The sequence below is a fragment of the Canis aureus genome, chromosome 12, assembly GCF_053574225.1.
Source record: "Canis aureus isolate CA01 chromosome 12, VMU_Caureus_v.1.0, whole genome shotgun sequence".
NCBI lineage: Eukaryota > Metazoa > Chordata > Mammalia > Carnivora > Canidae > Canis > Canis aureus.
Window position 1 is genome coordinate 4,138,918 of NC_135622.1, and position 27,996 is coordinate 4,166,913.

Below are 27,996 nucleotides of genomic sequence, written 5' to 3' on the forward strand. Positions count from 1 at the left end.
CTTTCAACCCTGCCTTTCTCTGCAGATTGGCTGTTCCACTGGGCTGTGGTCCACCTGGAAAGCAGGCAGATGGTCTGACCCGCTCTTGAGTGGGCAGTGCCCCTGAATCTGGCAATAGGCTCTGATGAACAAACAGCTAGCTTTCTCTTCAAGGCAACACAAGAGCAGGAATGACAGAAATTTTGCTACCTCCCAGGTAGGAACTGGGTCCCATACCAGATAGGAATGAATGTCTTTATACTGGGAGGTGAATGCTGGGGATATCCCTGTGCCCCAAGAGCATAAAATCCAGTTCTGGTCTGTCTCCTTTAACCCTCAGAGACAGCATTTACTGGCCTTTCTATTCCCAGAAGGTTGTTTAGGAGAGAATGGAGGTGCTATAAACACAGGTTCCCTAGGTTCCATCTAATCTGTTGTAAAGGCCCTCTAAAAAGTGAGGTAAAGAAAACCCCAGCTTCAGCCTCTAAGTTATATAGTAAAAATGGTTTCTTTGTAGAACAGATCTCAAAACAAGCGAGGGAAAAGAATGAGAATTTAAGGATTTCAGTATAGATATATAATTTTAATATTTTATTTAAAATAAAATCAAGGGTAGGTTGATTTGGGAGAAAATATCTAATTTGCAGAATAGAATTTTTTTTTTTTTTTTTTTAATCATGAAATTACAAGTCATTGGTGAAAACAGCCTTCTTCCTCACCCGGGCTCCTTACAGAGCCTGCTTAGGAAATATGAGAGGTAAATAATCTCCCTTACTCTCTCCCCAACAGGGCTTGGCTCTCCCCAAAACCCAAGGGAGGAATAAATCCTCCATTGCCTCTTCCCATTTCTACCAAGAAAGAAGCCCCGTATCAGGTCCAAGCTCCTGAGATAATAAGGGTCCCCTGGTTCCCTACTGAGGTTAGGCACATCTGGGTCAGAGAAACCACAAGGAAGACTTTTGCTTTTCAGACTCATGTAGACAGTTATCAGGGTTCCCAGATGCAACCCCCTTATAAACAAACACATCCATTGTCACAGAGGAAGAGGAGGAAAGATAGAGACCCTGAGCAGAACCAAGCCCACCACTTTATCATGGTCCTACCAAAGTCCCTCCCCCAAAGGCTCATCAGCCGAGGAACCAGTAGCTCTCTTTAGACTGGGGCAGCAGGAAAAGCTGAGGGCCCTGGTTGGGGACAAGCTGGTCCTTGGAGAGGTATGAATGTGCAGGTACAGAGGTAAGAAGAGCATCCTTATCTCCTCACCCTGGCTAAGGCACCAAAAGGAAAGAAGGAAGGTAGGAATGGTGAAGATAGGAGGGGGAGAACAGATCCCTTGGATCCTCTGGCTTTGGGGAAGGCAAAATATATGAGTGGAAAGGAACAGAGACTACCATATGCGTCCCATGACTGTGCAAAGCGGAGCATCCAAGCGGATAGAGCCACACCAGTGTGTCCATTACCTATAATGTTCTCTTTACCTTGCTCCAGAGTGGGAGGAAAACAGGTTGCAGGAGTCAAGGGAGCAAAATCACAAAGGTATTTCCCTGAGCCTGAGAGGTAAGGGCTAAAGAAATAAAGCTTTATGTACGTGGCAATGTCTATCCCTTCCTATCCTGCTCAATCCCCCTTGGCCTATATGCTGGTCATCCTATTGTTATGAGGGAGGAGAAGGAGGATCAGCACTTAAGGGAAGGGCTCAGTTGGCCTAAAATACCCACTCCTCCAGAGGCAAGCCTGTCTACCAGCTTCATGCTGATGCCTTTTTTACCATCATCACTCACACCCCTCCCGGTCTTAGGGCTGAATAATCAAGTCCCCCTCCAGGAATGAGGAATCTGAGGCTTGGCAGGGCAGAGCAGGCCTGGCCAGAGCAGGCCTCAAGTGCAGTTTCTGGTCCTTTGTGGACCTAAGCTAACAGGAGCTGGTCTGCAGGTTGCTCTCCGTAAGCAGCGATGCAATGGAAGAAGGGTCGTAGACACTGTCAAACTCCTCATCCGAGCTCAGCCCTTCACGCTGGGCTGACTCAGCAGCTGAACGGGAGGCTTTGCGCCTGAGTCAGAGAGAGGAATACTTGTAAGGGAAGGAGACAGAAAGATTCAGACAATCATGCTTTTCACGCTAAGGAAACTCCCAGTTGTTCTAAGGCCTCAAGGTACTCACAAGATCCCCCACCAATCTGAGATCTGGGGAGATGGGGTATAGACTGGGGGCTGAACTACTAAAGAATAATCCAGGCTTCCAGCCAGGAAGGAGGGACTGCAGAGTCCCATCTCAGAGATCCTCCTCCCTATTCAGTGCAGGAGAGCTCATTCCCTTCTTGCATAACCATCCTGATTGAGCAGGGGGGCAGAAAAGCAGCCCATACCAGGAGTCCTTCTCTAGGGTTTTGATCCGGGCCTGGAGCTGTTCATTGACCTCATGTTGCTCTTCCAGCTCACGCTGGGCCTTCTTCCTCAGGCCATCCAGTCGCTCAATCTCCTCTTCTGCTTCATCCACCTGCCGCTTCAAAGCCTTCACCCTCAGGCTTAGCTGGGCAGGATACCAAAACCCCACATTAGAAAAGCATCTGCTGCTACCATGGACTGGGACCCTCCCCCATAGCTATTTTGACAAGGGATCATTGCCCCAGAAATATGTCATGACCATGGGCAAGTTCCCTAACTTCACAGGCTGGTTTTGGGGGTTAAATGAGCTCATACACATATAACACTTAGAAAGAGAACCTACCACATCATGACACTCAATGCACTATGCCTGCTCTAATCCAGTGCCTCCCATCTAGTCTCTGACCTTATACAAGGACAGTAGAAGTTGGAAAGACCTATGAGATGGGGCCTCCCTTGGCCTTTAAGCAAAAGCACAGTATATGCTTACCATATGGTTGCTTGGCCCTGGCTATCATTCTTACCTGGTCCTTCTGGTCATTGACATGCTGCCGCTCATCATCAATTTGGATGGACAGCTCTTTAACCCTCCGCTCCAGTTTTCGGTTGGTGGACTGAAGGACCGTCTTCTCCCTAAGAAGGTGTGATAGGGGGGATGTCTATGGCTATCTCCATTTCTAAAGGAAACCCTACTTGGCCCCCTCCAGCCTCCATGAACTCCTCTCAGTCCTGTCACAATAGGGAGGATCCAGGGCAGATCCAAAGAACCAGAGAGATAAGAGGTCATTCACATTCCAGAAGTTCTGCAACTCATTCTGCTCTTTCCCAAAAGAAAAGATTCCCCCTAATAATCAGGCTAGGTTGGCCATGTCTGACGTGCAAGATGGAGAAAACCTCAGAGAAGAAAAGGCCAGAGGGAGAGAGGAAGGATGGGCTCACATCACCTCTCTTCAGCCTGCAGCCGCTCCTGCAACTCCTGATTCTGGGATTCAAGCTGAGACAGGCTGGCACTGGGCTTCTGGAAGCCTTCTGAGCTGGCCAATCGGCTCTTCAAGTCCTTGTTCTGAGAGGGACAGAAAGTCTTCATGGTCACGCTCCACTTCTGATCCCTCCTATGGTCATTCACCTACCTCTGAGGGTCTATCCCCAAGACTCCTCACTCCTCTGCTCACCTGTCTCTCTAGGGAGATTTTGTCACACTCCAGGTCCTGTCGAGCAGATCTCTCCTGCATGAGCTCTGACCTCAGCTGGTCTACCTAGTAGGGACAGATGAGAGGGGTCAGATTTGGGGAGGGCTAATAATGAACCAGCCAGGTAAACCATATGAGACAGAGAGTAAACAGTAGGATGCCTTCTGAATCCCAGCAATTCTTAGGCAACTAAGAAATCACAGCTTAGTCAAATGGGAAGAGCCACAGAATCGAAACAGGGCCTCCTCCATCTCACCAGGAACTAGCATCCCTTCTGAAGGGAAGCAGCCTGGGCTCAGGTCAGAGTATCCCAGGCTACCAGGATTTCTTGTTCCACTCAAATCCCTGGCTTCTTTCCACCTGGCCCGAAGCAGAGAGACCCTGAAGTAGCACGAGCCATGCACAGATTCAGCAGCCAGAATTCTCCAGATTACAAAGCATGGGAGGTTGGAGGCATTTTTGAAGGTATTGCAGTCAGGGGTGGGCACGGGGGAAGGGTAAGAAAGGACTCACCTGGTCCCGGCCACGAGTCACACGCTCTGTCAGCAGCTCCACGGTACTCCTCTCCTCATCTAACTCTGCTTCCAGCCGTGAGACTTTTTCCTGTGGCATGGGAACAACAGGTTAATTTTGCCCCACACGCTGGACACCAGAATGCTAACCCCCAACCAGGACCCTCCTCCTAGCCTCCACAGACCTTTCTGTCTCACATGTCCCCATAACCAGCTGGTGTGTGCCCCTGCCTGGAGCCACCATGGAAGCTAGCACCCTCTGCTGACCAGGCGTGGCACTGAGGAAAGGGTGGTGATGCCTCCTCTGGTCTCTGCCCCAGAATCTATTCCTCAGTGGGGCAGCCCTATTTCCCTAATGGGAAAACAGTCAGAAGCCAAAGTGCCTGAGCCAAAGCTGAGCTGGAGAGAGTCAGAACCCGAAGCGCCAGGATTCAGATGAAGGAAGTGCACTCAAGCCAGGCAGTCCCATGGAGAGAGACCAAGGGTATGGTCTCTTGGAGACACACTGTCTGGGTCTGAAAATCAGACCTACCACTTCCTAGCAGAAGAGCCATGGTCAAAGTGTTTAACCTCTCTGTGTGTCAGTTTTCCTAGTCTATAAAATGGAGAAAAGACTACCTATTCCACAGAGTTATTCTCAGGATTAAAGGAGTCTCCAGGGGATCCCTGGGTGGCGCAGCAGTTTGGCGCCTGCCTTTGGCCCAGGGCGCGATCCTGGAGACCCGGGATCGAATCCCATGTCGGGCTCCCGGTACATGGAGCCTGCTTCTCCCTCTGCCTATGTCCCTGCCTCTCTCTCTCTCTCTGTGACTGTCATAAATAAATAAAAATGTTTAAAAAATAAAAATAAAAATAAAAAAATTAAAGGAGTCTCCAGTACCTGGCAGATGGCATAACATGTAAGCGTTTAATGCTGCTATTGTCACTGTTATTATTATATTATTACTGCCAAATATAGCAAACTGAAGACCATTATTCACTCCAAAGGGGAGAGGCTACTGCTCAGCTCCAGCCAACTGCTGCCATGCAGACAGCTCAGGATTAGAAGCTCAGTCTTACTATATTTTCCAAATGTACAAAAGGAACCAGAAATCAGAATATATAAATGACACGTATAAATTTCTAAACGTTGGCAATTGATTCAGAGTCATTGAAAGTACTGCGCTCAAACAAAATCCATCAGCTGTGGGCTACCTGCTTTGGGTACCTAGCATAGAAAGGGGGCTTGGAGTGTCCAGCTCCCTTCCCCCACAGAAGTCCCACCTGCGCCCCTCCCCCACCACCCCCTGTGCTGTCACCTCAAGACCCTTCAGCTGCCGGGCCCTGTCATCCTGGGAGCGCTTCTTGTTCTCTGCCTCTTGCTCCAGGCCCTGCAGTCGCTGGGCCAGCAGCTCTTTATCCAGCCTTGCTGTGTCCCGGTCAGCCTGGGATGCCTGCAGGGCCTGCCGGAGCCTCTGGGTCTGAGTGGAAGGGAGAATGCAACTGATGAGAGCTGGGGGTGGGGGTGGGGGGAACAGTCTGCCCGGTGGGGAGCAATGTTTCCTCACTGATGATCTTTAAATCTCCAGAGCACGGTAATAATAAAAGGCTGGCTGAGGTTTAGTCCATTGTCTTCTCTTTGAAGATCTAGCTAGCTTTATTCAACAATTCAGGAATCAGGCAGCATCCTATCTAGCAGGCAGGCAGGAGCTCTTAGTCCATTTTCTTTATTGCTTTAGAATGCTCTACACAAACTAGAATCACTTAAGGAGATTTTAGACAACGGATCCCAGGTCCTAGCCCTAGGAGATATGATTTAAGTGATATGGGCTACAGGCTGGGTACTGGGACTTTTTTTTTTTTTTAACAAAAAGGGATGAACATTAAAAAAAGGGAGGGTTATGTAATCACAAAACAAAATTATAACAAGTTGTTACTGTAAAAGATTGTGAGCGACACATGGGTGGCTCAGTGGTTGAGCATCTGCCTTCAGCTCAGGGTGTGATCCCAGGAACCTGGGACAGAGTCCTGTATCAGGCTCCCCGCAGGGAGCCTGCTTCTCCCTCTGCCTGTGTCTCTGCCTCTCTCTCTATGTCTCTCATGATTAAATAAGTAAAACCTTTATTAAAAAATTCTTTTAATAAATAAAGATTGTGAAGCATTAAAACTAGCCATCATATTTAAAGCACCTACTCTGTGTCAGACATGCCTCGGTTCTGTTACCATATTTCCACTAACATTGCAGTGTTGAGATTTTCAAATTATTTTAAAGATATTATTTATTTATTTATTAAAGATTTTATTTATTTATTCATGAGAGACATGGAAAGAGAGGCAGAGACATAGGCAGAGGAAGAAGCAGCTCCATGCAGGGAGCCCGATGTAGGACTCGATCCTGGGACTCCAGGATCACACCTGAGCTGAAGGCAGATGCTCAACCGCTGAGCCACCCAGGTGTCCCAAGATTTTATTTATTTATTTGAGAGGGTGAGAGAGAGAGACAGACAGAGAGAGAGAGAGAGAGAGCATGAGCAGGGGGGCAGGGCAGAGGGAGAAGCAGATACCCTACTGACGAAGGAGCCAGATTTGGAAGAGGGAGCCAGATGTGGGACTTGATACCAGGACTCCAGGATCATGACCTGAGTCTAAGGCAGCCACTTAAATGACTGAGCCACCCAGGCGTCCCTAGGATTTTTTTTTTAATATTTTATTTATACTCTCTCTCAAATAAATAAAATCTTAAAAAAAAAAAAAAAAAAAGGGATCCCTGGGTGGCGCAGTGGTTTGGCGCCTGCCTTTGGCCCGGGGCACGATCCTGGAGACCCGGGATTGAATCCCACGTCAGGCTCCCGGTGCATGGAGCCTGCTTCTCCCTCTGCCTGTGTCTCTGCCTCTCTGTCTCTCTCTGTGTGACTATCATGAATAAATAAATAAAATCTTAAAAAAAAAAAAAAAAAGAGGCAGTGACCTTTAAACCAAGGACGTTGGAAGGGTTTCTACCCCCTGCCACTTCTGCTCCTACCTCATCCTGAAGCCGGCTCAGCCCCCCTGAGTTCTTCTCAGCCTCAGTGGCCCATTCCTTGGCCTGACGCTGGGCATCCGCCACCTCCCGCCGGGCCTTCTCCTTGTAATCCTCCAGCTGGGCCTGGAGCTGCTGCAGAGCCTGCTTAGAATCGTTCCCAATCTGCTCCAGCTGGGATGAAAAGAGCCTTTTTAGCACTATACTCTTGTCCTTCCTCTAAACCCAGTCCCCCCTCCCCACCCTCCTCTAAGCCCAGACTCCCCCAGATTCTTCTTACTGCTGAAGCCACCCTCCCCAGCTCTCCCCTAGGCCTAGGTCCCTAGTATGGCAAGTAATAATACACATATGGCCTGGGTTCAAATCCTGACTCTACCACTTATTAGCTATGTGGCAAAAGGCAAGTTACTTATCCTCTCTGGGTCTCAGTTCCCCATCTGTAAAATGGGAAGATAACGGTACCTACATCACAAGATTGTTTGTGAGAATTATATTAATTATGTAAACTACTTATAACTGTGTCTGATACAAAGTAAACCTTAAATGACCAAATTTCAACAAACCCAAGATGCCAATGATTGGAAGATGTACCATAAAAAAAAAAACAAAAACCAAAAACCAAAAACAAAAGAAACAAACCTGTCAACTGAACTATAACACACAGTCATAAGGCACAAGTCAACTCTGGAGATGATGGCAATGTGCATTTTAGAACTGACAAAATATGTATGTTTGCTCTAGCTTTAAAAAGAGATTAGGAGGAGAACCTTACCTGAAAAAAATGCAATTTATTTCCTTTTTTTCCTTTCTCTTTGCCTTCCCTCAAATATAAAATTTCACCCACAAAAATCCTGTGTTTAGGTCTTAAAGACATCTAGGAAGAGATCCTAGACCCTTCCTTTCCCTACTCCAAACAGAAAATTCTAGTAATAAAGATTCCTGTGTTCAGGTCTTACAGACATGTAAGGAAGAATCCCAGGAAACACTCCCCAAGGATCAAGACCACCATGGATGGGATATCGGGGTGGACTCTTGTCCACTGAGGGGTAGTAGGAAGGACACCCCTCTCCAAAGATTCTGCCTCCCCAGCAATTAACTTGAGGAAAGCAAACACCACCGACCATTCTGACCCCGACCCTATCCCCCTCCCCCAACGTAAGCTTCATTAAGAGCTAGGCCTCCTCCTAAGAGCCAGGCCACCCCATGCCCCACCTCCTTGTTGAGCTGGCACACAGTCTTGTCCAGCAAGCGCTTCTGTTCCTCCAGCTCAGCCTTGCTCCGCCGGAGCGCCTCCCGCTGCTTCCCCTCCTCCTCTAGGGCCCGGTTCAGTGCTAGCTGCTCCTGCCCTAGGCGGGCCAACCCCCGCTGGGCCTCCTCCAGCCGGGCCTCCAGTGCCCGCTTGGCAGCTGCCAGGCTCCCCTCCTCTTCCTGAGCGGCATTCAGGGCCTCTTCGAGCCGCTGTTTCTCTGCCTGGGAGAGGGGAGACAGAAGTCATTTGGAGGGGAGTAGATGGAAGGGAAGGAAAGCGAGCTATGAAAAAGGTAGGCAGTGAAAACAGGCTCCAAAGGACTAGCAAAGAAATCAAGAAAAAGAAAAGGCATAGGGTGGGGGATAAGAGACAAAAATACCAGCACAAGGGGCAAGACGTTTGCAACAAAGCACACTCTAGGAAATAAGCCCAAGTTTAACATTGAATTGGGAAGGCAAATAGAAGCACACCGGGGACAAAACAAAACTGATAGCTGAGGATTTAGCTGGAGTATTGACCCAGGGGTGAGAAGAAGGAGGGCCAGGGGGAAGCCAATGATGTGCAGAGGGCACTGACCTCTAGCCGCTGCACCTTGTCCCGAAGCCTTGCCTCTGCCACTTCCCCGCCCTCTGCCAGGCCTCGGGCCTCCTTTAGCTGCTGTTCCAGACCCAGAATACGCCGTCGGAACTCGTCATTCTCCTCCTGGGTCTCCCGAAGTGTCACTTCCACTGCTGCCCGTCGCTGCCCCAGCACCGCCACCTCTGCCTCTGCTGCCACCTGAGCCTGCGGCCAGTTCAGGGAGTGGCAGCTCAGACCCTGGGGCTCCAGGTCACCTACCGTATCAGGGAAGCCACCCCAAAGAGAGCCCACAACAGTGGTAGTGCCCCTGAGGATCCCACCCCTGCAGAGGAAGTGGGTATCAGCAGGTACAGCCCTGCCACCCCCTCCCTGCCAAACCCTGGCTACTTTAACCACACACCTAGGACAAGGGTCTGGTCTGTACATACCCATGATAGGTCATTTTCCATGCCCTCTGGCTCCTCGGCCCTCCAGACCCCTCAGCCTCCACCTCCTAAGCCCCGGGCCCACTCCCCTTGCCTTGGAAGCCTCTTCACAGTCCTGTCTCAGTTGCTGGAGGGTTTTTTGTAGCTGGAGGTTCTGCTGTTCCAACCCCTGGCCTCGATCAGCCTCAACCTTTAGCTGCTTCTCCAATTCCCGCTCCCGGTGACGCCCAGCCACCTCCTGGTTCTGCTGCTCTTCCTTCAGTTCCTTAAGTTCCTTCTGTGTCTGGCGCAGCTCCTAGAAGGAAAAGGGGACAGTGGCAAGGCACCAGGAGGCAGCCAGGGCCATCAGACTGCGCAGCAACTGGAACTCTCCTACACTGCTGGGGAAACAAAAGATGGTGTGGCTACTTGGGCAAATGGTCTGACAGTTTCTCAAAAAGTTAATCATAGAGTGACCATATGAATTCCATCCCGAGGGATCCCTGGGTGGCGCAGCGGTTTGGTGCCTGCCTTTGGCCCAGGGCGCGATCCTGGAGACCCGGGATCAAATCCCACGTCAGGCTCCCGGTGCATGGAGCCTGCTTCTCCCTCTGCCTGTGTCTCTGCCTCTCTCTCTCTCTGTGACTATCATAAATAAATAAAAATTAAAAAAAAAAAAAATGAATTCCATCCCGACACATATTCAAGAGTACTGAAAACATGTTCTCAAAAAACATGTTCACTCGAATGTCCACAGCAGCATTATTCATGAGAGCTAAAATACAGTAGTGACCCAAATGTCCATCGATTGGTAAACAGAGAAACAAAATATGATATATCCATATAGAATATTACTCGGCCCTAAAAAATAATGAAGTCCTGATACTTGCTACAACATTGGGAAGCCTTAAAAAAGATTATGCTAGGTAAAAGAAACCAGACATACAAGGCCATATGTTATAGGAGTACAATTATAGGAAATGCGCAGAACAGGTAAATGCGTAGAGTCAGAAAGTAGATTAGTGGTTGCAAACAGCTGGGAAAAGTGACTGCTAATGCAGATGGGGTTCTTTTTTGGGGTGATAAAAATGTTCTGCAATTAAATAGTGATGATGGTTGTATAACTTTGTGTATATACTAAACACCACTAAATTGTACACTTTAAAAGGGTGACTTCGGGGCACCTAGGTGGCTCAGTGGGTTAAACATCTGTTTTTAGTTCAGGTCATGATCCCAGGGTCCTAGGATGGAGCCCTGCATTGGGCTCCCTGCTCAGTGGGGAGTCTACACCCCCATTCATGCTCTTGCTGGCTCTCAAATAAAGTAAAAAAATCTTTTTTTTTAAAGATTTTATTTATTTATTCACAAGAGACACAGAGAGAGAGGCATAGACACAGGCAGAGGGAGAAGCAGGCTCTCCATTGGGAGCCCAATATGGGACTCAATCCCAGGACCCCAGGATCATGCCCTGAGCCAAAGGCAGATGCCCAACCACTGAACTGCCCAGGTGCCCCAGTAAAAAAATCTTTAAAATAAAAATAAAATAAAAGGGTAAATTCTATGTCACGTGAAATAAATGTCCATAAAAAAGAAATCACACGCAGTGAGAGTAGATGAGAGTTTGAATAAAATAGGATTGGTTATTTCAAAAACAAAAGAAAATATGTTGAAAATCAAAACATATTACACAATAAATAGTGGTGCTTCTCTTATTTTTTTTAAAAAGTTAAAATATTGGGGCGCCTGGCTGGCTTAGTCAGTAGAGCATGTGACTCTTAATCTTGGGGTTGTGAGTTTGAGCCCCGCATTGGGTGTAAAAATAAAATCTTTTTAAAAATTAAAATATGAGCTCTGGTTCTAGTTCTTTAGCTATTAGCTACTTCTGAAATTCAGAAAATACCATAATTAGGCTGAAAGTTTATATTTTTTGAGTTTTCAACATATGACACTAACAAAACTAACTATAGAGGAAAAAACAGGACCTCATGGGGTCTACATTGGATGGGGAATATTTTCTCATATGTATGTTGTTTGAGTGAGTACTTAATTAAATACACTGCATATGTGAGATAAATGAAGCACTAGTATTACTTTTTAGCTTTTAAGCTTCATCTCACATAATAAATCACTGAGATTGTCCAGAGGAATGTCCAAGTTTATTATGTCAACTAATACAGCAAACAGACTTCAGACTATCCTTGGTATCTGTTAACTTCATATTAACATAGTAAAAATTTAAGAGCACTTTTCATTTCACAATCACTGAAAGTATATTTGGTTAACACTTTTTTTCTCCACCAAGTATTTGGCATAAGCTTGGACTTTTATTTATCTGGAAAATCATCACTTAGAGCTATACTTCTTTACTCATTTAATAAATATGATTACCTTGATTACAAGTAGGCAGTGTTATGGTAAAGACATGATTAACACACACTGATTAATTAATACTCATTAAATGGGCACCAACTACATATCCAGCATAATGAATCAAAGAACTGTAAACCTAGAAGGATCCTCGGGAGGCCATAAATGCCAGTTCCCTATACTAACAAAAATATTTTCTAAGTTTCTAAATCATCAAAAATAATGAATTGCTTTCTTGTCCTTCATAAACTAATACCAGGAACATGAAGAAATTATTTGTATTCACTTCAATTTGATGACCTTGTCATTTATAAAACACCCATGTATGATATAATATTGAATTCCCTACCTCTAGATTCTATAAGCAGCCCTTGAATTAGATTTGGCTTCCCAAGTAGGTCAGCTGGCTGAGCCAATGCAAATATTCCAGTCTGTGTGATGACGCTTGCACAAGTTAATAAAATGGCATTCTAACTGTAAATGTTTGTTTCATAGACGTAGTTAATGAGCCCATCCCCCTGCCCGCTCCCCTTAAGCCCCCCAATCCCACTTCTAGCCTCTTCCAACAGATCAGCTCTCCCTGTGCAGACCAAATTCCAAGCTTGCAAAAATGACCCTGGAGTTTCACAAATCCATCTAAATGCTGCTCCCCATGAGGTTTCTTGGGAGGCAGCCAGCAGCCTCTGGCTAGAACCCAACCAGAAGTCCTTTCCATTAGAAACATGTATACTCGATGAGAGCCCAACTGCATCAGAATGTGTTGGGGAGAGAGATGGCTGAACAGGCAAGGTGGGTCCTGAAAACCAAACACAGGAGGCAGCCACACAGTGTGGAGGCCCTCATGGGTAAGCGAGGTCAGTGCCCATCACCCCAACCTGCCCTTCCATGCCCCAACTCCAAGTGCTTCCTTTTTTTTTTTTAAAGGTTTTTTTTTTCTTTTTAAGATTTTATTTTATTTATTCATGATAGACACAGAGATTGAGAGAGAGGCAGAGACATAGGCAGAGGGAGAAGCAGGCCCCATGCACGGAGCCCAACATGGGACCTGATCCCGGGTCCCCAGGATCACACCCCGGGCTGCAAGCAGCACTAAACCACTGTGCCACCAGGGCTGCCCCCCCCCTTTTTTTTAAGTAATCTCCACACCCAACATGAGGCTCAAACTACAACCCTGAGATCAAGAGTCTCATGTTCACTGACTGAGCCAGCCAGGTGTCCCTCCAAGTACCTTCTTAAGCTCCTCCATTTGGCGAGTATCTGCAGCACCAGCTCGGGCCTGCCCTAATTCCCTTTGTAAGACCTCTATCTTCTCCCCAAGCTCCTCTTCTATCTCCTCCTTCTCCATCCGCAGCTGCAGGAGTCTGAATCCAGCCAGGTGAATGCAAAGGGAAAGGGAACAAGGTCAGGCCAACTGCCTGGCAGAGGTTAGCAGGACAATGCAAACCACCTCCCCAGAAGCCAATGGACGGCACCCACCCTCGGCACCCACTCTCGGCAGAGTAAAGGGCACAGCATGGGTAGAAAAGCAGGATATAGGAATCCCAGATAAGCATTACTGGGAGAGAGGCAAAGTCCTTACTCCTGCTTAGTGGCTCTAAGTTCATCCTTGTTCTTCTGGAACATGCTCTGCCAATGCCCTGTCTCCTCTGAGGTCTCCTCCAGCTCCTTCTGCAGCTCCCGCACCAGGGTTGACATTTTCTGCCTCTCCACCTCTAATGCAGCATGGTCCTAGGGAAGGAGGCAGTTGGGGGCCAGGAGGCTCCGAGGGAAGAACGCACTTCAGACCAAAGTAGAAGTGTGGAAGGGGAGGATCAGGCCCAGAGGGCATCACACCAGCTACACACCATGATAGCCCAGTGATGCTGGGTGCAATGCTAGCAGAAAGCTCTCCCCAGGTTATAGCTCCACCCCCACCCCCACCCCCATCCCTGCTGTCATTTACAGGAAGCCTCCCCTATTTATTTATCATGGTGTTCCTCGTCTGCATTCCCTCTCTGCCCTTGTAGAAGGAGACCTTGTAGGTCTTCTGGCCAAGGTTCTCAATGCATCTCATGTGTGTCTTTTAGAGGGAGTTCCAGTTACGACCAGGAAAGTCCCAAAATACCAAGAGACCTCAAGCCTCTTCTTGGGGGGATGCCCTCTTCTGACAGCCCCTGCTCTGGTCACATGCCTGGGTTGCATCCTGTATACTCCGGCGAAGCTGCTCTGCATCTCGCTGGCACTGCTGCCGGACATGTTCCACCTCCTGGTCACGGGAGGCCACCTCCTCCTTCAGGGCCCCCTTCAGGGCTGTCAGCTCCCGCTCCCGCAGTCTCAGGTGCTCCTCCATCCGCTGCTTCCCCTCTAAGACCTCTTCCAGAAGCTCTCGGGCCTCTAACAGGTCCTGGGGAAATGAAGGTGGAAGAACAGAGGAACTTTATTCAGATCTGCCTGTCTGTTCATTCACTTAGTCCATCAAAAATATGTATTGAGCACTTCATACCTGTTAGACTCAGCACAAGGTGCTCTCTGCCCTCTAAGATGCCCTCTGTTCTGAGTTCTAACCCCACCCCACTATCAAATATGTCTGAAAGCACATTAAGGGGTACCCATAATCAGTTGCATACTGTACATACTCTGGGGACACTGGAGATGAGCAGACTTGAGGGTGCTCTACTGAAAGAAAACAGAGGCCACAGGAGCCATCCTACTGCCTACCTTCATGAGCGCCTCCTTAGCAGGCTCAGGCTCCTGGGCCTGTTTCAGCTTGTCCTGCAGCTCCTTCACCTGGGCCTCCAGCCCACATCGTACCCTTTCACTCTGGTCCACAAGGAGCTTCATGTTCTGGAGCCTAATAATTATTAATAGATAATATCATCACGTGCCACATGTCAAGCAGTTTTCTAAACACTTTACACACATTCATCCATTTCAACGTCCTTCAAGTCTCTGTTCAAATCTTAAGGAGGCCTCCCCTGACCACTTTATTTTATTTTTTTTTTTTTTTAAAGAGTTGGAACCTGTGGCTTGCCTCCAGCCAGCAGTCAATACCTGGGATCCTTTTTTTATTTTTATTTTTTTAATTTATGATAGTCATACAGAGAGAGAGAGAGGCAGAGACAGAGGCAGAGGGAGAAGCAGGCTCCATGCACCAGGAGCCCGACGTGGGATTCGATCCCGGATCTCCAGGATCGCGCCCTGGGCCAAAGGCAGGCGCCAAACCGCTGCGCCACCCAGGGATCACCCCTGACCACTTTAATACTGGAACCTGCTCCTCCACTCTTGGCCCTCTGATCTGCTTTGACCTACTCTACTTATCACCTTCTCACATGCTACAAATTTTCTTACCTGATGTGTTCATTATTTACTACTGTCTGGCTCCCCCCACCCCTGGGTAGAAACTATGCTTCTAGAGAACAGTGCTCTTCATCTGAATGGTTCATTGGAATCTAGATCAGTGCCTGCCACACAGTATTGATTGCAAAAATACATGCTGAATGATCAATCCTGTGAAGTAAGAACTATGATTAACCTATTTTGCAGATTTAGAGCCTAAAGTAAAGAGGCAAATCCAGGTAACCCAACTTAGGCACTATCATCATCACCAATAGAGAAAGTAAAGAGAGAAAGGTCCTATCTTTAAACTATCTCTGTCTGGGGATCCCTGGGTGGCGCAGCGGTTTGGTGCCTGCCTTTGGCCCAGGGCGCGATCCTGGAGACCCGGGATCGAATCCCACGTCGGGCTCCCAGTGTATGGAGCCTGCTTCTCCCTCTGCCTATGTCTCTGCCTCTCTCTCTCTCTCTCTCTGTGTGACTATCATAAATAAATAAAGAATTTAAAAAAAAAAAAAAAAACTATCTCTGTCTGCCCCTTCTAGCTTCTAGAGATACCTTTCCATGTCTCACCCAGGGGGTACTTCCAACCCTGGCCTTGGTCCCCAAGCAGCCCCATGCACACCATTAGCTGTACTCACTCTTTGGTGCTCTGCTGGGCCTCGCCCTTTCTCCTTTCCAGCAGCTCCTGCAGTTGGCTGCACTCTTCTGCCTTCTCCTGCAGCTGCCGCTCCAGCCCAAGCCGAGATGACTCTAGCTTCGGCCGTTTCTGGAAAAGGCAGGCAGAGTAAAACAGGTGGAGAGTAGGGAAAGCCTCTCAGAAGGACCAGGAGTGATGCAAATGTCTAACGTTTACTGATACTTACTACATGACAGGCACTGTACTATGGACCCGGTGTTTCTTATCTGCAATGTAATCCTCTTAACAAGCCTGGGGACTTGTGATGGTTTAAAGTATGTCCACTAATTCTCTGACATTCCTTTCAAAGGGTAAAGCCTCTCCCCTTGAGTATGGGCTGGACTTAAGGACTCTTCTAACAAACATAAGGAACTCCAGTGACTAGTCCTAAAAAGGCACTGCGGCTTCCTCCTTACCTTCTCTCTGGGATCATTCACCCTTGGGGAAGGTAGCTGCCATAACGTGCAGACACTCAAGCAGCCCCATGAGGCGGTCCACACAGCAAGGGAATGAGGCCTCCAGCTAACACCCACTGTCTTCTAATGACTACAGTCCCAGCCAATACCTTGACTGGAAACTCGTAACAGCTAAGCTGCTTCCAGATTCTGAGCCCTCAAGACACCAGGAGATGACTGCTTCAAACTGCTCCAAACTGCTAGGTTTTGAGGTAATTCATTACACAGCCACAGATAAGTAACATAGTACAATTATCATCCCCACTTTACAGTTAAGGAAATAGTGGCTTAGAACATGTAATGGACATGCCCACGAAACGGACACAGCCAACAGTTACCAGGATTTGAACTCAGTTTCACTCCACAGCTGACTACTTAACTGGTACACTATACTGCTTTCTAGGAAATAAGAGGAGTTACAATTCGACATGTACTGAGTACTAACTACATGTAAGAGACAATACTGTGAGAGGTGGGAGCAGTATTTTTTTAAACTATTTTATTTATTTTATTTTTTTAGACAGAGAGAGAGAGAGAGAGAGAAGTTGGGAGAAAGGGCAGAGGGAGAATCCCAAGCAGGTTTCATGCCCAGCACAGAGCCCGACACAGGACTCAATACCACGACTCTGAGACCATGAACTGAGCTGAAATCAGAAGTCAGACACTCGGGCGCCTGGGTGGCTCAGTGATTGAGTGTCTGCCTTTGGCTCAGGTTATGATTCCGAGGTCCTGGGATCAAGTCTCAGATCAGGCTTCCCACAGGGAGCCTGCTTCTCCGTCTCTGTCTCTCTCTGTGTCGCTCATGAATAAATAAATAAATCTTTAAAAGAAAAAAAAAGTCAGGTGCTCAACCGACCAAGCCACTCAGGTGCCCCACGGTTATGTTTTTTATTTATTTTTTATTTTTTATTTTTTATTTTTTTTAATATTTTATTTTTTAAATTTTTATTTATTTATTTATTTATGATAGGCACACAGTGAGAGAGAGAGAGAGAGAGAGAGAGAGAGGCAGAGACACAGGCAGAGGGAGAAGCAGGCTCCATGCACCGGGAGCCCGACGTGGGATTCGATCCCGGGTCTCCAGGATCGCGCCCTGGGCCAAAGGCAGGCGCTAAACCGCTGTGCCACCCAGGGATCCCGGTTATGTTTTTTAAAAGGAAGTTCACAGACTTTAGCATAAGGCTGATCTGAATTTTAAAATTCCTTCTCTGTGACTTACTACCTTAAGCAATCACTTAACCTCTCTGATCTTTAGTTTTCTCATCATGAAAGGGCCCACAACACCTACTTTACAAGAACACCATAATTACTACATATTCCCAGAGAGCACCTGCTACCGGAAGCATACTCAATAGGAGCATCTAGGGGCTCAGGTGGTTAAGCATCTGATTCTGGCTCAGGTCATGGTTATGATCTCGGGGTCCTGGGACTGGCTCCCCACTCAACGGGGAGTCTGCCTCTCCCTTTGCCTCTGCCCCTTCCCCCACTCATGCTCTCTCAAATAAATTAAGTACGTATACTCAATTAATGATGGTACTGCCATCATCATGACACCAGTGAAAAGGACTGAGGTAGCTATGTGCTCGAGGCATCCACAACTAGTGAGCACAAAGCCAGGACAAAAACTTCCAAAGGAAATGAATGGAAGAGGTCAGAGCCCCGATGAATGTGCTCTTCTCCCCATGCTCCAGAGAACCCAAGAAGTCCTTGGTGGGACCAGCACACGCTCTTGTCCCTGTGTCACAACATACGAGTGTGCATCCCATTGCTTAGAAGTGCAGCCGAGGCCACAGTTTCTCCCGTGTCCTGTATGCCTCCTGCTCCTCCAATCTCCCCTCACCTTCACCTCCTCATCCAGTTTCTGCTGTAGCTCCTCCACTTTTTGGCTGAGCTCACTCTGCCCAGTCAGGCCCTTAGCAGATCCAGAAGTCATCTGCCAGAGACAGGGTGGGAAGGAATGGGTCAACATTCAGACCCCAGACCCCAGAGGCCCAACCCTGCCTCCTGCTCCCACCAGGAGATGGCCACTCACCACCAGAGGCTGCATCTGTTCCAGCACCAAATTGACCTTCCTCCTCACAGAGGTTTCGGTTTCTGAGCTTCTGGAGGATAAAAGGTTAGAAACAAAGGCTAAGGGAGGGAAGAGGTAGCAGAGATGAGGGAAGGAAGAGCTAAAGTCAGGGAAGATAGGGAATGAAGCTAGGAGGAAAAGAAGGGAGGCGTGTGACTGTGCTGTTGAGAGGGCCCCCACTCACCCCTCCCTCAGGATGCTATAGATAGTGGCCTTCACATGGTCCACACTGCCCGGTGGGGCCGTCTCCTGCTGGTCTCGGAGAAGGTCTGGAGTTGATTTGAACTGCAAAACATAAATCCAAGAAATAGGAAGATTAAGTCAGAAGCGTGTGTGCAGTTCAGATAGCGCAGAAACAGTAGGTAGGAGACGAGGCCCTCCAAGCATGCTGAACAAGCTTCAAGTGGGGGAAAAGAGGCAACACCGCTGAGGCTTGAGCAGCAGGCCCAGGAGAGGTCCTAGCAGGGTACACCTCTCACTATTTTTTTTTAAGATTTTATTTATTTATTCATGAGAGACAGAGAAAGAGAGAGAGGCAGAGACATAGGCAGAGGGAGAAGCAGGCTCCATGCAGGAAGCCCGGAGTTGAAGACAGACACTCAACCACTGAGTCACCCAGGCATCCCTACATCTCTCACTGTTCCTGCAAGCCACATTCTATTTGACAAGCAGATTTCAACTAGCTGTGAGCTCTGGGACAAGTTACTTATTACTAACGACAGTTAACATACTAGAATTTGTAAATAAACAGGCTTAACTTTGCCTCCAAGAAGTCATTCCCCACTCACTTAAACTCCTGAGTGGGAGACAAAGGTAGGAGACTCCTGACAAGAGCACCAAAAGCTGTTCATCTTACCAGGCCTGTCTTACTTATGCTACAGACCTAGCAAATACTAGTAACATGATTCAGAGCTGTAACAAGTAACTCTCATGCTGTGAAGGCAGATTTCATAGTTAGTTCCATTTCCATGGAAGTATCTTTTTTAAAAAAAAATATTTTATTTATTTATTCATGATAGACACAGAGAGAGAGAGAGAGGCAGAGACACAGGCAGAGGGAGAAGCAGGCTCCATGCAGGGAGCCCGACGTGGGACTCAATCCCGGGTCTCCAGGATCACGCCCTGGGCCAAAGGCAGCCTCTATACCGCTGAGCCACCCAGGGATCCCTCCATGGAAGTATCTTGTACACATGAATACCACCTATGAAGTAGATGGATAAAGTGGAGGACAAAAGTTGAAACTTTCTGCCTCAAGTTATTTAAATTGGCAAGGGGTTCCAGGGCTATTGGGTCCCACAGAGGAATGAGGTCTGACCTGTAGCATGCCAGGGTCCCAGGCTCTCCCCCGTGGCTCCTCAAAACTCTGAAGAACCCAGTCCTGGGTCTGACGGGAACAGCTAAATCCACCAAGAGGGCCCTGATTCTGGGATGACTGTTTGGAGTTGCCCATGTGGCTGTCACGCTTTGTGCTAGGAGTCCAATGGGTAGGGAACTGATGTTCTCGTTCATCAAGGGTATCCCGTGGGAGCCGGTTGTCCAGGCTTTGGCTCCGCTTGCGTTGTTCAGGGGGCAGTGTCCGCATGCGCCGGCCAGTGCGGCCCCGGGCCTGCCCACCCTGGCGACTATCAAACTTGTTGATGAGTGAGTCCACTGAAGACAGGGGAGCAGTGTCAATAGTGCTCCCTGGGGAAGCTACTTCAGGGGCCAGCTGCAGCAGGCTAGTGCTCCTGGTGCTCGGACTCACAGGGGCAGGGCCTTTCAGTGATGCCTGGGACTGGGATCGGAGTAGCCTTCCATTCCAATGGGCCCCAAGCTCCTCATCAGACATGCTGCCCTGTGAGCGGGCAGGAAATTCCTTGGCATGAGAGTAGGTGCTTTCAGGGAGTTCAGAGTCAGAGCTTAGAGCTCCTGGAGGCCCTCTGTTGTTGGTCCCCTTGATCTGGACCCCAAAGGAGTCACTACCTTGCTCCCCACTGTTGAGCACCACAAAGGGCTGCCCAGCAATGCCCTGCACACGCACAGCGACTCCATAGGTATTGGCTCTAGCATCCTTAGCAGGACGTCGTCCACCACGACGCAGGGTGTCCATCTCTGCATTACCCACTGGCTCTGTGATGAAGCGAATCTGGACTCCATGGTCTACAGGGCCCCGGGGCTCAGCCATGGTGGATGCCTGCTCCATGAATGGGAGGGATCCTAGAAATTTAAGAAAACAGTTAAAGCTGAGAGACTGGTAGTAGAAACCCAGAAACCTCCACCTATTTGGCTTTTGTGTGGCTTATTGCCTTGTCATTCCTTCTACATAGAACAGTGGTCTTCATATTTTATTTGAGCAGCAGAAATACCTCAAGGGCCTATGAAAACACAAGACAACTGGACCTTATCACCATAGTTTCTGATTCAGTAGGTCTGTATTTGCATTTCTAACAAGTTCCCAGGTGATACTGATGCTGCTGGTCCAGATTTTGAGACCCATTGACTTAGAAGAATCCATTTCTTCTTATACAGTCCTAGGGACCTGGCTTTGTCAAGAGTTTAATGATTTTGTTTGATCTTCACACATACACATATACTACGGTGTGCCTCCTCCAAACCCAATCAAGGCAGAACCCAAACCCCACCTAACATATCGCTATCCCAATGAAGAAAAGCAGCCCTCTACTCCCAGAGCCTATTTAAAATACAGAAGACCCCCCCACCCCAAGGTATGCCATCCCATTTCTGGGAGGACAGCAGTGATGCCACTTGGAACTAAGGGCTAAGGACAGGCAGGGGAGAGTAACTACCTTTCTATTGTGCATCTTCTGTCCCTTTTAAATCTGGAACCATGTAGATGTATTGCTTATTCAAAAAAAATTTAAATAACATTGAAAAGAGTGTCAGCCTAAGAGGTCCTAGGACAGGCAGACTTGTCCCACCTGAAGGCCAGAGCCAGGACCACCCACAGGCCAACTCCTCCAGCTGGTGTTAGCCTAAGATTAGGGTTGGCAAATGGAATATATTCCAGGTATGTTCTGGCTCCAAGAACTGGGAAGGGCAGGTTCTCCTTGAAGCAAATAAAAACTCCAGCTTCCCCAGCCCTGCAACTAATCTCCACCACAGCCTAGCACCAACCTGGAGGAGGAGCATCCAATGAGCCAGTCAGACACACAAACATACCCAGTTCAATCTCCCAGTGGAGCTCTGGGCCAAGAAAATTTGGCAAGGCCCCCTTCAGAGGCTATAGACTTGCTAGGAAGGTGAGAGGGGATGGAGTGGCCCTGCTCCAGGTGAGAATGGGGTTGGTGGGAAGAACATTCCTAGCATTCTCAGCCCTTCCACTCCAGAAAAAGGAACCGGGAGGGAGGAGCCCTTATTGGCAATGGTTCTTCTTTTTGGTTCGAGAGACTCAATTTGAGAGACTGATGAAAGTAATGCACCCACCCCCACTACTGCCCCCCAAGAAACAGTCCACACAGACTTTTACCACAGACTCTCAAGAGGTTCACGAACACCTCCAAGCCCACCCTGAACTAAAGGATCCCTGTCCTTCCACCATTCCAACATTGGGGAGGACTTTAACCAACCGTAGATACTCCAAACAAAAGGATAATTGGTTGGCAGGGTCCTTTTTTTAAAAAAAATTTTTTTTAATTTATTTATGATAGTCACACAGAGAGAGAGAGAGAGAGAGAGAGAGAGGCAGACACATAGGCAGAGGGAGAAGCAGACTCCATGCACCGGGGGCCCGATGTGAGATTCGATCCCGGGTCTCCAGGATCTCGCCTTGGGCCAAAGGCAGGCGCTAAACCGCTGCACCACCCAGGGATCCCGGTTGGCAGGGTCCTTTGTTAGAATGGTAAGAGAATGGATCAAGAAAGAAGCTCTGAGGCAAAGGGATCAGTTATCCAAACCACTCATCCAGTAAAAAAGGAACCTAGCCCTGCTCTTCATTAGATATATACAACCTTGCGCAATCACAACTTTTCTGAGCCTCAATTTCCTCACTTGTAAAATAAGTATAATGATAATACCTAAAAAGGTATTATCTGTGAGAATTAGACAATAATAATTACATGCATATTCAGCTGTAAAAATTTTATCATGTTCCGCACTTCAGATTCTTGCATTTAATTTACTTAGGTTCCACTTTAATAAAAAGAGGGAAAACAGGAGCCCCTGGGTGGCTCAGTCAGCTAAGCATCAGACTCTTGGTTTCAGCTCAGGTCATGATCTCTCGGTCATAGGATGGAGCCCCATGTTGGGCTCGGCATTCAGCATGGTGTTTGCTTCAGATTCTCTCCCTCTCCCTCCCACTCACTCACTTTTTTTTCCTCTCTCTCTCAAATAAATAAAATCTTTTAAAAAGGAGGGGGCAAACACGACAAGATATGAAACATGAAACATACCTAGCAGCATGACTATGTCTGTTACAAAGCTGACAACCAACATTATCCTGCATACATGCTGTTCCTTTCAGCAGGACCTTCCTTATTTCAAGTCCTTCACAGAAGGATGTCACTTCCTTAGAGCCTTTCTCAAAGACCTTCTCCCACAAACTAGGTCAAAACCATGTTATATGCTCTACACTTGTCCTTCAATGAATTTGCCTCAGTTTATTATTTTTTTAAAGATTTCATTTTTAAGTAATCTCTACACCCAATGTGGGGAATTTACAATCCCAAGATCAAGAGTTGTGTGCCTCTGCCACAGTTTATTTTTATATACTTATCAGAGTGATGACTGTTTCCTGTCTGTCTCTCCTACTAGATTATAAACTCCCAGAGGGCAAAGAACACAGCTCTCAGCTGACTCCTGTGGCCCCACGGCCTGGTGACACAGCATGCATCAATAAATATTTGTTAAAGGTTGTATCCTGAACCAAGGCAGACTTGCACAGCAGTGGTGAGATTTACCCAGTGATCCCTCACAGCCATTTATCATTTGCTCTCATAACTAGACCTCTCTTCTGCCCCATTCATAATTTTGGAACCATGTGCCTAGACTGCCAGCTCTCTGAAGTCACATGATTTATTCATAATACAGCTCTACTCTGTCAGTACATCTACTGATCTTCCAGATTCAGGTCAAGGAGCTCCCAGGCTAGGCCCAGCAGAGTGTATAGCCCCTCACTCACCCAAGGACACCAAGTTGTTCAGAGGTAGGGCTGAACGTGCTCCCCAGGTCCCAATGACTCCCTAATTTCCAAGGGAATGGTAGTCCCAGAACAGGTGGGAAGGTTGAAGGAGGGTTGAAGTGATCTTTGGGGTGAGTCGGGAAGCAGGGCTCTAAATGATTCAACATGGAAAACCCGAAACCTATCCGCCTTTAGTTACAGAGGACAGTGGGGCGTGGCCTGGGGTGCAGCTCCAAGGTCTTGCGTAAGCCCCAGAGGCAGGTAAACAGTGCCCTAGTGCCAGGAAACTTGGAGTACTGAAGCTTCGCTCTCACAGCCTGCTCCTGCTCTTCCCTCCTCTGGCAGGCAACCAGGGCACTCCTCACCAACTATGCTCTAGGAAGAGCCCAGGCCACAAGTTAATTTAACTTCATCTTCATCTGTCTGCCTCTTGCCATTCCTGCCTGTAGGGAGAGGAAGCATACTGCGCACCTGTATCAGGCAGCCACTTTTCCCTGGGTTACTCATTAGCCTGCCCTGCCCCAATTCCGTCACCTCTGGCCCAGCCATAAGCATCTGGCTTCCAACTGGGAGTGACAGTCCCTGGGCTTCTAGCAGAAAGTGGGGGTGGGGTGGCAGAAAGTTAGGGTGGGGTGGTTTGGCATGTGCAGAGGAAGAACTGATATACGCAGGGCTAGATGCCACATAATCAGCAGATTTAGAAAATGGAAGAATGAGAGGTATAGAAATTAGACTCTTCAGAGGTAACAAGGGAAGTAAATGGTTAAAATAGAAAAGGACAGTTCAGTGACCTTGATCAGTTGGCTATTTTCTCAGAAAGAGTTACAAAGACAAGATGGTTCCCCATGGATAAAAACAAAAACAACAACAACAACAACAACAAAAACACAAACACTCCAAGTGGACTCCTGGCCCAGTCCACTGAAAAAAGAAACCTGAGAGCCAGGCTAGAGCAGCTTGGCCAGTGGAGGAAAAAACACAATGACAAACTGGGCCCTGCAAACTGGCTGGACTGGTTTGAGAGGCAAGGGGAAGGGGAGGGCCAGGGAGACTCCAGTGGCAGCTCATAAAGCAGACCAGAGAAATTCCACAGTACAGAGGAGGCAGGGGGCAAAACCATGGGCAAGGACTGTCCAGCCGAGATGCCAAGGCCAAGGCCCTGAGGGAGGAGGCAGAAGGTGGAGAGGAACAGGGAGGAACAGAAGGGAAAAGAACCTGGTGAGTGACAGGCCAGCAGGTGACAGGAAGACTCTGTGTCCCCTACCCCTCCCTCTCAAGTTTCCCCAGTTGCATCCCACACTTGCCTAGGCCAACTCCCTGGCCCTCAGTTCTCACCTCCTTGGCACGAAGAGAAGCAGCCCTACCTTTTCTTCACCTCCCACAGGGCTGATAGCATGCAGGTCAGCCTGGGGAAAGAAGAAAGGGTTCTGGGAAGCTAGAATCCTCTTAGGGTCAGGCAAATCTCTGGATTAGCAGTCTTGTAGGGCCAGCCCCCCACTCCTAAATATCAAGGAAGAAAGAAGAGGTGCAGAGGCACGTGTAGGCAGCCTGCGGACAACATAGCGGTTGCTAATTATTTCCCAATTACAACCACTTTCCTCAGGCAGGGCATCAAAGGGGCCAAGCTAAGACTGGCTCTGGTTCCTTATGTGCCTAAGGCAAGGAAACCTGCCTCAGAAGTCTTGTCTCAGCCCCAATGTGCAGCTCTCATCCAACCTGGAGACCTAGAGGTGCTAGTTCCCCTAGTCCTGTGGTCTCCAAGGGAGTCCTGTCTATTTCCCACACCACTGGTGCCTACTGCCAGTCTGACAGCCATCGTGGTCAGGCAGCTGGGGATGCCATGTGGGGTTTCAAGGAGTAATGGGGATCTTCTGGGAGGCTTCAAGGAAGTTGGTTACGCTCCCAAACCTCACCCAATGGCCCCATTCTAGAACCACAGAAGGAGGCATGTGTGCTTGGGGAGAGGGGGTTTGACATTAGCCCCTGAAAGAGGCCTCATTAGAAAGTATTTTCACACATTTCTAGGCCTAGGGATCTCTACTTCCTCATATCCCTCTCTTGGAGAGCACTCTCTCAAGAGGAAGAAGGGACAATTCTCCCAGGTATCAAAGCAAAGGCAGACAGAAACTGAAAGGTTTAAATAGTTTCAAAGCGATGGGGGTGCCTACTTGTTCTGCCCCTCAGCCTCTTCACCTATAGGTGAATGTTAGAGCAAGATACCACCACGACTCGGGGACATCTCAGAGCCTGAAAGCAGGTGTCAGCGCCAGCTCAGAACGGGGGGGGGGGGGGGGGCACGGGACCTCAGGGCAGCAGCACTGGACACCTTCCCCCTGATGTCTGAGCCTCACGCAGCAGCCCCCCTGGACGCCTTCCCCCCAGGTCTCTGCCCTCAGGCAGCAGCCCCCCTCGCCCAGCTGAAACTAACTCCTTCCCCCTAGCACTGCGGTCCCCGAGAGAAATTCCGCCCCTGGGACGGGCGTCTGACCTCCAGCGATAACCTGGCCCCGAGACGCTTTCCTGTCCGAAGAGCAGCCTTGGTCTCAAGTGCCCTCCCCGACACGGTCCCTAGAGTCAGTGCTCCGCCCACCGCCACCCCGCACCCCTCTCCAGGGCAGCACCTGTGCCCAGAGGAGGGCATCTCACGCCGCCTCGCCCCTCGCCCCCCAGGCCCGCTCGCCTCTTGGGTGCCCTCGCCCCTCCGTGGTCACTCACCCCAGTCGGGCTCCGCGCTCGCGGGCTCCGGCCGGGGCCGGGGCCGGGGCCGGGGCTGGGGCTGGGGCTGGGGCCGGGGCTGGGGCCCGAGCTCCCGCTGCCGCCGAGCTGCAGCCGCGGCACTGCACCGGCTGTGCCCGGGCCCTCCCCTGCGGCCCTCCCCGGCGGCCCTCCGCGCTCCCTCCCCCACCTACCTGTTACGCCCCCCCGGAGCCCCGCCCCCGCGGGCCGTCACCCCCCCCCGCCCCGCCTTCCCCTTCCTCGGGTTGGTCCGCTTCCCGCGAGGGGCGGGGCGCTCGCCGTCGGGCCTCGCGGCGGGGGTCCCAGGCCGGGTCACGTGGGCCGGGGGGCAGGGGCCGCGGGAGGCCCTCTTGGGGGCGCGGGGCTGCGCGGGGCTGCGGCGTGTGGCTGGGAAGCCCCAGGCTGGGCATCCTCTCGGCGGCGCTGGGGAACGGCCCTCCTCCTCCGTTCAGGCCGCTTTCCGCCCTCACCTAGCCCGCGTGACCCAGGTCGTCTGCTGTCCTCCGCAGGGGAGCGCCCCGGTCCTCGGACGCCGGAGCCCCGCACTCCAGCTCGCCGCTCCTCCCCAGCTCTCCCCAGCCTCAGCGCAGCCCCCAGTCCTCTGGCCTCCGTAGATCGTGGTCCAGCCTGATACCTTTTCCTCTGTGGTTTTTTTTTTTTTTTTTTTTATCATTTCCCAAATTACATACTTAAATTCTTTAAATCGTATTCATCGTTTGTCTCCCGTCCCACGTTAAGTGCCACCAGGGAAAGGATCTCTTGTTCTGTTCGCTGATTCCCCAAATGCCTGCTACTGGGACCAGCACACAGGAGGCGCTTAATTTGCTGAATGAATGGAAACTGGGTAAACATCAGTGTAAGTTTACATTGAAAGGGGATGTAAATTTATAACGAATAAGAATGACCCTCGCTCTAAACAAAAGGGGACTCAACCCCAGACTGTGAATCCATTGTAGAGCTGAGCCGTTCCAGAAGAGGAACTGATCTCAGGCCCCAGAAGAGTAGTCAGGTCAGGGGTGCTGAGCAAACTACGCTGACTGTGGTTAAACAGCATTAAAGTTGCCTTCCTAAGATTTTAACCGTTGAGATATGTAAAAAAGGGATTAGTTTACCTTGCTGGGCTCTGCATAGTATTCCTAACAAATATTTATTGTGTACCTATTTAGGGTTGAAAAGGAATCTTAAATGCAGCTGGCAGTCTGGTGCGCATGCTGACGTTCATTTCTGCCCCCGTCCTTCCGAAGCTAGGTGTGGGTCCTGGAGGGTAAAGTCCACCTACCAGTTCCTCAACTAGGATGCGGAGTCTTTGCATTCCAAGGGAATCATTACACCGAGATTAAAGTAACCAAACCGGCCAGAGCCTAGGGGAGGAAACTGCAAAAAGTTGTGGGGGTGGGGAGCGGAAGAGGAAGTATCCCTCCAGGACTTGTTATCTCCAGACCACTGGGAAGATTTAAAAAAAAAAAAAAAAAAAAATTGAAATGGGAGATTGTTAATTGACCCAGATATTGGAAAAGTGGAACCTCCTCAAGTCTCATGGGTAACACCTTAATAATTAGGACACTTATTATATTTGTAGTAAATATAAAGTTAGGGTGGCAAAGGAGACACCCTACTCCAGCACCCTGGACACAGATTACGAGGAAAACCAGGAGGCCAGAGTCTCCATCTGTGTCATCTGTTCCTCAAGAAAGCAATCTCAGAAGGACACCATCATCAGGCATAGGTAGTAAAAGTAACATTAAGGGGTTTTTTTCCAGAGTTTGTGGTATCTTCTTAAGAAATGTTACAATTTGGGATCCCTGGGTGGCGCAGCGGTTTGGCGCCTGCCTTTGGCCCAGGGCGCGATCCTGGAGACCCGGGATCGAATCCCACGTCAGGCTCCCGGTGCATGGAGCCTGCTTCTCCCTCTGCCTGTGTCTCTGCCTCTCTCTCTCTCTCTCTCTCTCTCTCTCTCTCTGTGAC

The 27,996-nt window shown here is 49.1% G+C and overlaps 1 protein-coding gene and 1 long non-coding RNA gene across 4 annotated transcripts; one reads left to right on the forward strand and one right to left on the reverse strand.

The window, feature by feature from the left end:
• Positions 1 to 541: 541 nt before the first annotated feature.
• CGN (cingulin) lies at positions 542 to 26,133 on the reverse strand. 3 transcript variants are annotated; one of them, XM_077916237.1, is made up of 22 exons: positions 26,011 to 26,078; positions 24,631 to 24,701; positions 19,495 to 20,375; positions 18,364 to 18,464; positions 18,141 to 18,210; positions 17,949 to 18,041; positions 15,616 to 15,743; positions 14,360 to 14,492; positions 13,833 to 14,045; positions 13,242 to 13,390; positions 12,891 to 13,023; positions 9,411 to 9,611; positions 8,889 to 9,095; positions 8,276 to 8,533; positions 7,067 to 7,237; positions 5,364 to 5,525; positions 4,067 to 4,156; positions 3,536 to 3,619; positions 3,308 to 3,426; positions 2,888 to 2,996; positions 2,345 to 2,508; positions 542 to 2,029 (listed from the first exon to the last, which is right to left on the reverse strand). In XM_077916237.1, the coding sequence occupies exons 3-22, from the start codon at positions 20,359 to 20,361 to the stop codon at positions 1,891 to 1,893; spliced, it is 3,591 nt and encodes a 1,196-aa protein (XP_077772363.1). In that variant the 5' UTR covers positions 20,362 to 20,375; positions 24,631 to 24,701; positions 26,011 to 26,078; the 3' UTR covers positions 542 to 1,890. The 3 variants fall into 3 exon arrangements, with proteins under 3 accessions (XP_077772363.1, XP_077772365.1, XP_077772364.1); XM_077916239.1 differs by lacking the exon at positions 24,631 to 24,701 and having other exon boundaries at positions 26,011 to 26,133; XM_077916238.1 differs by lacking the exons at positions 24,631 to 24,701; positions 26,011 to 26,078 and adding an exon at positions 23,296 to 23,470.
• LOC144280340 (uncharacterized) lies at positions 25,583 to 27,996 on the forward strand. The gene is made up of 3 exons (XR_013348770.1): positions 25,583 to 25,677; positions 26,770 to 26,887; positions 27,198 to 27,996. It is a non-coding gene; the product is annotated as an uncharacterized LOC144280340 (long non-coding RNA).